At 41.8% G+C, this 11,947-nt stretch overlaps 1 protein-coding gene across 1 annotated transcript; it reads right to left on the bottom strand.

Moving 5' to 3' along the window:
• Window positions 1-766: 766 nt before the first annotated feature.
• Window positions 767-9,940, bottom strand: adra1aa (adrenoceptor alpha 1Aa; the record flags this gene model as incomplete). Its single annotated transcript, XM_083783785.1, has 2 exons — window positions 767-1,326; window positions 9,043-9,940. The coding sequence occupies 2 exons, from the start codon at window positions 9,938-9,940 to the stop codon at window positions 767-769; spliced, it is 1,458 nt and encodes a 485-aa protein (XP_083639911.1).
• Between the last annotated feature and the right edge of the window lie 2,007 nt (window positions 9,941-11,947).

Here is an 11,947-nt window from a genome sequence, read left to right as displayed (position 1 = left end):
TGTGCATCTGAATAAAAATAAACACAATTCTGTAAAAAAATTGTTCTGTTCCGTGGAAGGGAAAAAAACCTTGAGACCGAGTGTGATGGAACTTGTCATCTCTAAATCTGTAGGTTTTAAGAGGCTTGTGGGGCCAGTCAGGATTGAGGTCAGAAACCACAAATAAAAGTAATTTACAATTCCACAGTATATTCCCAAGTATGTATTCCCAAGTCAAAAATATGGCATTTTTATTGTAAAGTGACAATGAAGAATGCTAACCGCCTGGGTTACTGATATAGAGTTCTTGCAGTGACCAAAAAGCTTCCAATAGGAAAAGTGCTGGGTAATGCAAAGATGTGAATGACATTATTTTACATTATTGAAATGAAGCAGCATATAAAAATAATGTCCTTATTTACATGATTCTGTGTATATTACTCTGTAGCACAAAACTTGTAAACTTGACAAACATTTTGGTCCAGCAAAGGGATTGCCTCCTCAACACACAAAATAATCTCAGACTTCGTATTAGCCTACAAATTATCTCCAAAATCAGATTAATTAAAATAGGGCTAAGTGTTTAGCTACTACAGGAAAAGTGAACTCTCCCCAATTATGACTCGTGAAAACATCATGTCAGAATGATAGTGACTGGTCTCATAAGTGAGTTCATTTGCATTAGCCTCGTTAACAGAGACATTCAATTCTCCGTACCCTCCATTTTCTATAAATAGTCCAGGACCTTGAGGGTGGAACATGACTGAATGAAGAGGGATTACAGTGGTTAAACAGGCTCTCCCTTTTCACACAGGGATAGCTGGTGGATTTTAATGGTGGGAAGCCTTCCGGAGGACGTGGGCGCAACATGGTTAGATTCCTGCGAGGTCGCGTCTTCACTGTGAATGCAGAAGCAAGTCCTCTGGAGGCTCTTACTGCATAGTTTGGCCATTTTTGCCCTGCCAATCGCTGGTGCTCCTGAGTTAGCTCTCGGGCCCCCAGAAAACATCCTCCAGTCTCCTATGTCCCTGGAGAAGGGGGTTCTGGACAGGCCAACCGAGGAGGAGGGGCTAAATCGAGAGGGGTCCTCTCTGCAGTCCAAGGCAAGAGTGAGGGATTGCCCATGCCTATGCCCCTGACCCTGGTTAAGCCCTGCATTAAGATGATGGTGTTGTGGTTTGGGAGTTGTTCTCAGACAGTGTACTCCTAGCAGACTACGGAAAGCCTTCTTGAACTCCAAGTTAGAGCAGGGGTAAATAATAGGATTGATGCAGCTGTTGAAGTAGCCGAGCCAGAAAGTGATCTTGAAGACCGTGTCTGAAGGTCTGTATGCAGGGAACATGGAGCCTGCAGGGACATTAGACACAGACCAATCAGATGGAGGACACTATAAAGCCTGAGTTATACTTACAGTTAAATCTAAACCCTGAACTGAATATCTGTGCTATAGGCAGTGTTTGTTAAAATTAAGAAATCACAAAATGTATATTCAGTGCTATGGCCATTTGAAATCAAGTCTTATTACCCAATTTAGTGGTAACTAATGGCAAACAAACTGAAAACCATAGTCATCATCACTCGTTAAGATCCACTTGAGCTGCTTAATAATAGTTTTATGCAGTTTCCATTTAAGGATCTCTACCAACTTTAAGGTTAATAGCTTCATTAAAATTGCATTCATAAATTGCAATTTTTGAAGGAAGGCGTCACATGGAGAGACTGTGAGCAGGGCCCTTAGTGAAGCAAAGGACAGAATGCTTTAACGGGCCCATTACATGCAGGCCTGGTTGTCACTGTAAATGTAGGTGACTCCTCACAGATCTGGTGTCTGCCAGTGGTACATCAAAATAATTAAATGGTTGTCTTCTTGGATGAGCACTGCAACTGAGCATCTATCTCCAAGCCAGGGACACAGCCAGGCAGGGACACACATAGCTGTCTATAGGAGTGGTTGCACCACTCAACAACAGCCGTATTATTGTTATGAATTATTTCGACATCCCGGTGGTCCGACTGGCCCCATTATAACTAACCCTATTCCTAACATTAACCTCACAATAACGTTTGTCAGACTATTACAGGAGTCAGGGACGTCTGAATAATGAAAGGTCTGAATTATGAGCAGACCCCATTGGCTACACAGTTGATTGTCTCCACCAGCCGAAGGCATGGGGAGAGTGTGTTTTGCACTCTGTCCGCATGTGTGTCCGTCCGTCCGTCCGTGTGTCCGTCCGTCCGTGTACAGCTAATCTCCGGCACCGTTGGCCCAGTCGATGCCAAACTGTGCACACACACTCCCTGGATGCCAACGACAAACCTATGCGCCAATTCTTCCACAACACCATGAGGCAGAAACACATTTCTTTATATTACTCGTATACATTTGATCCATATACCCCAAAAACGCTCCTATCCTGGTGGAGACGTGTGCCCCGAGGGGGACTTTTTCTAGTTGATTCTGCTTTTCTCATGTTCTAAGAAGCAAGGCTTTGATTGCAGTTGTTCTGTTGTTGAGTTGAATGTGTGATCATATAATGTTATTACAAAAGCCATAAAAAAGCAAGAACCAGAACACGCTTGTCTCCAAAATAAGCAGCATCACACTACAAGAACCAGTTAATGTAAATACAGCCTGTGGTGGACACACTGTCTAGCCCCTGAAATGTATATGCAGTCTGAAAGAGAGATGCATGCACCCTCAAAACTAAATCTTGGCAAGGTGCATTCAACGGAAAAGAGCATCAGCAAAAAATAAGTCATTGCCCATTCCATCATGTTCTAATTCAAACATCACTGTTATGGCCAGACATATTTATTTTGTATATTTGTATAATTTTATATTTAGATTAGTATTTGTATTTATTTTTGCATTACCAGTATTCTGTATTCCTGCTTCTGCAAGGTTGGGAGGTGGAGAGAGACTGGAGAGCTCATTACCACATTGTCTGTAAACTGTGGCAAATTGACAGTCTGTGGGGGGAATTGGTCCCTATTGATGATTTGGTGGCTCCACTAATGCCCTGGCCGATGATTGGCCGTGGACCCTAGCTGCTCGCTACAAAAAACCCTCACTTTGACTAGAATGTTCAGTCAGCTTCGGCAGTGCAGACTCTATTCATCCGTCCTCTCACCGAACCAAATGTTCTTTTGTTAAAACGTTGTCTTACTTTAGTGGGATGTTGATAGTGGGGTGCTGATGGCACTGCAGCACTTGGTGGTGGTGTTTTGTTTTAGTTTATATATATATATATATATATATATATATATATATATATATATATATATATATATATATATATATATATATATATATATATATATATATATATATATATATACACACACACACACAAAGATACGTATCTATTAAAACAATGTATGTTAAGTTTGGGGAATAAAATGGATGTTGAAATAGGTGTTTGGCCCAGGCGGTGGCGTAACCGTCTGGGCACCCGACTGGTAATCCAGTCGCAGTGTGCCGCGGGTTCGACTCCCGAGCCCGACACGGCATTTACTGCATGTCATCCCCCCATCTCTCTCCCGTTTCCTGTCAGCCTACTGTCTGTCCCTTCAAAAAAACAATAAAAGGTGTAAGCCGCAAAAGAAATAGGTGTTTGTTTTGAGTAATATGGGTAGGAACTAGGAAGTAGGAACCTATGTAACAGCTAGCCTACTGTGTGACACCTCTGTTTACATTTGAGCTGTTGCAAACACATTTAATAAACTAATGCCCGGTTGGATAGGGAAAGGGAAAAGGCACTTTCTCCCAAATATAGGTAAGACATACATTATTGTTTATTGCTGCTGCTGCTGCCACCATGCAGAAATGAGGTGTTAAAATGTGTGTATTACTTCAATGTCTTTCTTAATGAGGATGTACATTGAGAAGTGCAATATTTCCAAACTGAAACACTGCTTGGTGGTCTAAGACTTAAACTGTGAAAGTACGGTAAATAACTTTGTATTAAGACCTTAGTTCATTGAAAGGGAGGCCACCACTGTGGTAAGGACTAAGGATACATAGCCCCTTTTGGCACCCTCGGTTTTCATCTTTTCATCGCTTCCCTGTAGGGTCCTAGCCCCTCTCGGAACCCTCCATAAAGCTTTTCTGAAATTTGGATGTCGCTTTATTGTAGGGTCGCTGTTCATAACTATATTTTCGTATGGGAATTTTGGAACGCGGACATAAATATGCTCCGTAACATCGTATCTGCGGCGTTTGACGGCCTTTTTTTGTTTGAGTTATTCTGAATTCGTGAACTATAAGTACCTATACAAACCGCTGCGAATATCTCCTGTGGTGCGGAAGCCGTTAAGTATTTTTAATCTTTGTTTGACCGATTTGGTCTCTTTATTTCTTCTTGTTTGTTTACCGTTTATTGTACCGCCTCCCGGTGTGCGGTTGGCTTGTGCCGGCTACGTCCCTGCCTCTGATCTGCTCTGTCATAGCTATAGCGCCACTAGCTAGCCAGATAGGCGGTACAATGAGGTGTCAATAAACAAGGAAGGAAGAGAAGAATCAAAGCGACCAAATCGGTCAAACAAAATACTTAACGGCTTCCGCGCCACAGGAGATATTCGCAGCGGCATGTATGGTACTTCACAGATTCAGAAGCCCTCACACGAAAAAAAGTCGTCAAAGAGCGCAGACAGGCGTTATCCACGTTGTTTATGTTTTATGTATGTCCGCGTACCAGGTGGCAGGATACTGCTGGAACAGGACTCCATGGTCTGGGTCTAAAAAAATTCAGAAACTTCAGTACCATTGGGTTCTGCTTGGAGGGCTAGTAGGGTCCCTGATAAGTTCGTTAGCACTCAATAGGATGCAGCTGTACATACGGAAGGGAAGAAGAGAGAATTTCAGAGCAGCCAAAACTGTAAAAAAAAAGTTAATTAAAAATACTTAACGGCATCGGGGCTTAATGCGATTTCTCCCATGTTTCCGTTGTCTCCTATATCCGCTTTATGCATCTTTGAAACATCTCGCCACCACTCAAGCGGAGCGCAGAGCGGCGTGAACGGAGCGCTTGAGTGCTTACGAACTGATCAGGGACCCTACGGGGAAGCGATGAAAGAGCTTAACCGAGGGTTCCAAAAGGGGCTAAAGGATACATGACCCCATAAAAGGTATTATCATATTAATTTATCATTGTTAAGTTCACTCTGTATATCCACGGGCATAATAGCATGATGCCATTACAAAACATGGGCTACATGGAAGAAATGTGTTTAATAAAACGAAATTAACTGCTAGAAGAGTATAGAGATCGACTACTATACAATCAAATAAATCTGTATACAAGATAATTTCAGATTTCAGAGAGGGAGGGAAATACTAAATTAACTGTTAACTACATTAAAACATTTCGCGGGGCGAGTTGGTAAAGGGGCGAGTCGTTTGGTATTCACATGAAAAGCCCTTACTTAAACTCTACTCGCTATATTTACTCTTATCAACATGAGTGTACACAGTGAATAGGGCATTCCCGGGTGTGAAGGGACTGTATGTGTAACTATAGGAGGGATGTGAAAAGTAGTTCCCATTGCCTTATGTACATTGGATTATCTAATGTGATTCCTGAGGGAATTGTGAGAACTCTAAAGAGCTAAAAGAAAAATGTATGTGATTCGTATTCCTTTCTCACATTCCCTTCATGCATAAAGAGAGTGCATAGCTGGCACACTGGCTTCTGTCCTTGACAGGGAAGAAATTTAATAAGCCATAAAAGTGAAGTGATGACTTCATCTACAATAGAGGGTATGCGCAATTGCGCATGCATAAAGTGACTAATGCCGTTACTTCTATCTGATCGCATTTTATGATGATGTCACACGCATACCCTCTATTCTAGTGATGTCACATTGATAACATAAGCAGCTAAGTGAAAGGGAGTGCATGGAATCTAGCATTTTCAGCGGACCCCTTGCCTTTGTATTCAAGTATGGATATACATTACAGTATAAGTGTTGGTGTACTTTACTGAGCAATGAGCAATGTGCTCATTTTCTACAGTGTTGTCTACTGCTGACTTTTGCTGACAGAGAAAGATCAGATGCTCTGAGAGATATGACCTAATAGAGTTACAATTTATAATTTACAATAATTTACAATTTAGGCATTTAGCAGACGCTCTTAATCCAGAGCGACTTACATTTAAGCAAGAACAAAAGCATGGGAATACATCACATAAAAGCATTTATCATGAAACATGCGTAAGCTAAGAAAGTAACAGTGGAATATCTATATAATGAAACTATACATACACTATACATATAAACTATACATATTTACTACTATGCTATACATATGTACTATGGCGTGCTATGACTATATACAATACAATTATAGTGCTGTCTACATAACATGCTATAAGTCTGTGTCAAATGCTATCTAAGCCAACAGAAATGCTATCTAAGGGGGAGTTGTATTAATGGCAGCTACCCAGAATGGTCATTAATACTGAATAGTGAGCTTGTAGACCTGCTATTTTCAGAGTGTGGCACCATATCATACGACAAAGTACAAGTCTGGCTTAAGGCACAGCTGGGCTCATCTGAATTGCACTAACCTCTCTATGAACTCCTTGCGAAGTAATTCAATTAACATTATCACACATATATTCATGAGCACAGTCCGGCAGTGCGAGAATCAATCATTTCTATAATGAATGAATGAATGTACTGTGTAGAGTAGACATGAGACTACATTCTGAAAAGCCGTAACGCATGGACATGTTCCCACTTTATGAAATACTCAATTAACTTAAAGGTTATGGAGCTTAAGCACATACGTCCTATATACTTCGTAGTACAACGAATGGTTAAAATAACCAAATCTACAAGCTCACAACACACGTGAGCTTCTAGATCTATACCATTTACACACACACACACACACACACACACACACACACACACACACACACACACACACACTTTTGTTAAAGCAAATAATCTAGCACACCCTAATCCTTGTTGCTGTATATTAATGGCAGGTAAAATGATGATATCAGAATTCTAAAAATAAAATACATTTGATTTAGTCACTCAGTAGTGCTACCTGTAGACATCTACCTCCTATTGCTGTTGGGCACTGTTTCCTGGCACGGAATGTGTCTTTGGGGAATGACTACGCACGACAGTATCATCATCCAGTCTGTGTCGTGACAGTAATTGCAATGAGTCTGTGTTACCTTGTATGACATCAATCTATACATTCTTCTTAGCCTAGAATCTAGATCCCATTCACTGGATTCCAGGGTAGCATTTCATGTTATTTCTGACCTTTTAATAAACAAAAATGTTGATTATGCTGGAGTAAATTGAAGCCCAATTTAAGCAGCCTGTCTTACTTACTAACCAAGTATACATATTTTATTTTGATTTTCCTTGGGGGTGGGGTGGCTAAATTGTCTGGGCAATTTGCCCAGAATAATTACTGGCTATGCATATATTATTTAAATATTATACATTGTATATCCTAAGACAAAATCCTACAAAATCAAATCTGGAGTGTTAATTTAACTCTAGTCATTAGACTAGAGCAGTATCTGGTGGCAGAATACTTGACATCAGTAGGCTACTGTGTTTCCCAAACACTGGGTGAGGACCCATTTGTGGGTCGTGCACACATTGTTATGGGTCTCCTTCTTACATTTGTTTTTTAATTATTATTATTTTCAAAACATTCCCAAAAAAGCAAAACTTTAAAAACGAAATTGATTTTTTTCCCAGTAATTTCATGAAGAAATGAAAATCGTAAATTTTAACAAATATTTAAGATCTACAAGTCGCTTCGTGTCACGTTGTGAGCTTGTAGATCTGCTATTTTCACTAGTTTGGGTCCTGGACGAATATAACATTTCTGGGAACCACTGATATAGAGGCTATGCGCGTGACATCATTGTACCCAGAAGTTATGCGGAAATGCTTACTGAAACAACTTCATGGCCTTGACAGCCCATACATCCAAACAGAAAAGTCCTATTTGATTGTTTTAAACAATGTTAAACTCACCAACATTGTAGCTGTATTGAATTATCCTCTATCTGCAATGTTTTTGTTTCATAGAAATTAGAGATGTCCCGACTCCCGATACTGTATCGGTATCGGAAAAGTATCGGTTATTATTATATATATAATATATCGGTTATTATATATAACCCTTATTTGTCATATCAGTTCATATCGGTATCGGCGAAAATGCCAGTCTAACCACCGATCCGAAACAGGGGTGGAGGGGAGTTTGTTTTCGAGTTGCCCAAACTGCAAGTGCACATATGAGTGAGGAGGCTGCTATAAACACAACACGAGATCACAACACTGGTATCAGTATTTGGCTAACACAGAAATTGTGGAATCAGGATCGGATCGGGAACGAAAAAAGTGTATCGGGACATCCCTAATAGAAATCCAACGTGACAAGCTACTTTCTGTCCTAAAATTCCATGCAGGTGATTATTTTTGTGTCAGAGTTTCGAAGTGCTTGTTTTCAATTGCACAATGTCCTGCTGCCTCCTGCATTATTATTATTATTATTATTATTATTTTTTTTTTTGCGGCTTACGCCTTTTATTCGTTTTTTTGAAGGGACAGACAGTAGGCTGACAGGAAACGGGAGAGAGATGGGGGAAGACATGCAGTAAAGGCCGTGTCGGGCTCGGGAGTCGAACCCGCGGCACACTGCGACTGGATTACCAGTCGGGTGCCCAGACGGTTACGCCACCGCCTGGGCCGCCTCCTGCATTATTAAGTGCAATTTAGAAGCAGGTGGTAAGCAGGACCGTATGCCGTATGGGTGCTTTCCAACGAGCCCTTCCAAACTCCAATGCTCGATGCTGCTTAATGTTTTGCCAATGAGTCTAGATGGCCAAAGTGGAAAAGCGACACATTTGCTCTCCATGGGCTATAATAAAATTTGACTTGACTTGACTACTGTGACATCATCTCCATATTTCCGTATAAAACTGAGATAGACACACAGAGGCAGACAGATGCACAGACAAGCATTCCTGGAACAATGAGGATTCAACAGTACAAGAAGATGTTGATGTAAATACTCACTAATCGGCAGCACCAGGAAGAAGGGCAGCCAGCACAGCACAAAGCATCCCACCACGATACCCAAGGTCTTGGCGGCTTTCATTTCTCGTGAGAACTTGAGCAGGCGCAGGGCAAAGTGTGAGCGGCTGCGCAGGGCCTCGTCCTCAGACATGGCAGTGTTGCCCCGGTGGATCCTTAACGTCACACACTCTGAGTCAGCCTTCTCTATCTTCAGACCTTCCTTGAGACCCCGGCTCTCCTTGTGAGCTACCACATAGACCCGACAGTACATGACCAGGATGATGGTCAGAGGCAGGTAGAAGGAGCCCATGGCAGAGAAGATGGCATAGCCGGGCTCCTCGTTGACCATACAGACGGACTCGTCCTCGGGCCCCGGCTTCTTCCAGCCAAACAAGGGGCCGATGGATATGACGACTGACAGCACCCACAGCGCCACCACTGCCAGCAGCGCCCTGCGCTCCGTCACTATGGTGGGATAGCGCAGCGGGTAGCTGACGCCGATGTAGCGATCTATGGAGATGGCACACAGGCTCATGATGGAGGCCGTGCAGCACAGCACGTCCACGGCTAGCCACAAGTTGCAAAATGGACGTCCAAACACCCACCGATCCAGGATCTCGAATGTAGCGGAGAAGGGCAGCACAATGGAGCTCAGGAGCAGGTCTGCCACCGCCAGATTGACGATGAAAAAATTTGTGACCGTACGGAGTTGTCTGTGGCATGCCACCGAGAGGATGACCAGGATGTTCCCCACAACTCCAAACAAGATGAAGACGCCCAGCACTACACCCAGCGATACAGCCTTAACCACATTGAGTTCCGCGACCAACCCCTGGCTACAGTTGGAGCAATTCTGAGACAGGAGGTCGGGGGTCATGTTTTCAAACAAAGGAAGCATTTGCTCCGAAAACAGGCGTTATGTGAGACCTGCACCTTTTTAAAGTTCAACAAGGACATTAGCGCACTCCAAAATCCATTAGAATAATGATCACATTAAGTCTGTCCTGTCAAAACATGGCTTGACTGATGATGCCTCTGTCTAATGAGCTGTTACATCTGGAATGTATGAAGAAAAAGAAAACAGGATGCATGGGAAATACATAATGCGTGTAGGGCAAGCCTATTAAGTTAGCCTCAGATCCATCATGAAAATGTCACTGAGGTTTAAATGACAGGTTAGTATGCAGTATGCACCTGGAGGAAAAACTCTCTTGGAACTGGAGTATTATTATTATTAGTAGTAGTATTATACCAAGGGGAAAATAACTGTATGTGACCATTATTTAAAATAAAAATACAAAATAAACACTTTAGTGTTAAGTCAGGGCCCAAACTGGGCGTCCTATTCCACATCTTCCTTTAAAACAAAGCATTACATTGAATGTTGAAGGTGGAATTGCCAAGTGTAATCACATGTGAACATGGATTTTGATCCAATTAGTTTAGGACAAAGGACATTATTATCCAGTCCATTCAAGATTAAAAGTCCATTCAGTCCAAAAAGATTAAAACTTTCTACTGTTGGCAAACAACAGTAGAAAAAGCCTCATGCGCCGTCTGCTGAATGTCGAGATGGGTTCATCTTGCACGGTGCTATGCACAAAGACGGTGACGCCGACGGTGACAGCAAGAAGGTGCCTTTGAAAAGAGAAAAGAAGAGAAGAATTTATGAGCCCCTGTCAACAAATGGAGACCAAAACAGAAAAATCCAAACAATTGTCTTGAGTTTTCCATCTAGTTATTGGTTCCCTATATTGTTGTCCCTATTTATTTTGTTCTTCTCACTCTGTAATCCGTCATCTGGCTCCACCTTGTCAGAATCGATTTATACTGAGTGTGGGTGTCGCACACCAAACATAGCTCATAGCTGATCCACAAACTCACACCCACAAGTGTAATGCTGCGTTCACACATACGGGCAGATGTAAAGATACAGTCTACCATTCATTTTCAATGGAAGCCAGCGACATGAAGATACAAAGATACATCTGACGTTTGTAGCTGCTGCAAAAGCTCCAACAGCTATAAAAACATTGAGCTGGTTTCAACTTCAGCTACAAAGATACAACGCTACAAATACGCTGTGTAGCTTTGTATCTTTGTATCTTTTGAATGTGCCAGTGTGAACGCAGCATAGATCAGGCACCACGCTGCAGACAACATGCATGGTGTGTGTCAGATCCGCCTCAGTCTAATCAATGTGACTATGGCCTCGATCCTCATCTGTGCCAATCGATCCTCATCTGTGCACAATGTGCCTACTGAGTGGGAAAAATTGAATGCCTACTGAGTGGCAAAAAACTAATTTCTGGCTTTGACAGCCCAATGCCCATTCATCCAAACAGAAGTCCTATCTGATTACATTAAACGACGTTAAACTCACTTTGCCACTCACTTTATGCATGCGCATACCCTCTATGTATTACTTTACTTCCCACCACCTTCTTTGTTTCGGCTCAAGTTAAAGGATAAATAACATTGCAGGCATTTTGAATTCTATGAATGGCAATTACTCTGGGGCCTATCTGCACACAGTGTGAGAGTTCAAAACAACACACGCTGAGAGATCCTAACATCTGTTTATTCAGGTGTCAAGCCTAATTTCTACTCTGACCAGCGATACCATCGTGTGATGGACTATGCATAAGATATCCAAATGAAAAGCAGCAACACTTGCCCAAACTTTGTCTTTCCTTTGAATTTGACCCAGAATGTACTTTTTTGTACTTTCAATGGTCACAATCTGTTTATCTAAAAACATCATCATCATGACGTAAAATAGACACTTACTATGTCTATTTGCTCAGACACTATGACGTCAAATTGTCATTGTCAATGGGAATTTAATGTTTGTGTAAGACAGAATTTGTGCACACACACCAAAAGCTGGATAAAGGAGGGTAAA

This window comes from Protomyctophum parallelum (genome assembly GCF_964188405.1).
Source record: "Protomyctophum parallelum genome assembly, chromosome: 15".
Lineage (NCBI taxonomy): Eukaryota > Metazoa > Chordata > Actinopteri > Myctophiformes > Myctophidae > Protomyctophum > Protomyctophum parallelum.
This window is presented reverse-complemented; position numbering and strand designations above follow the sequence as displayed.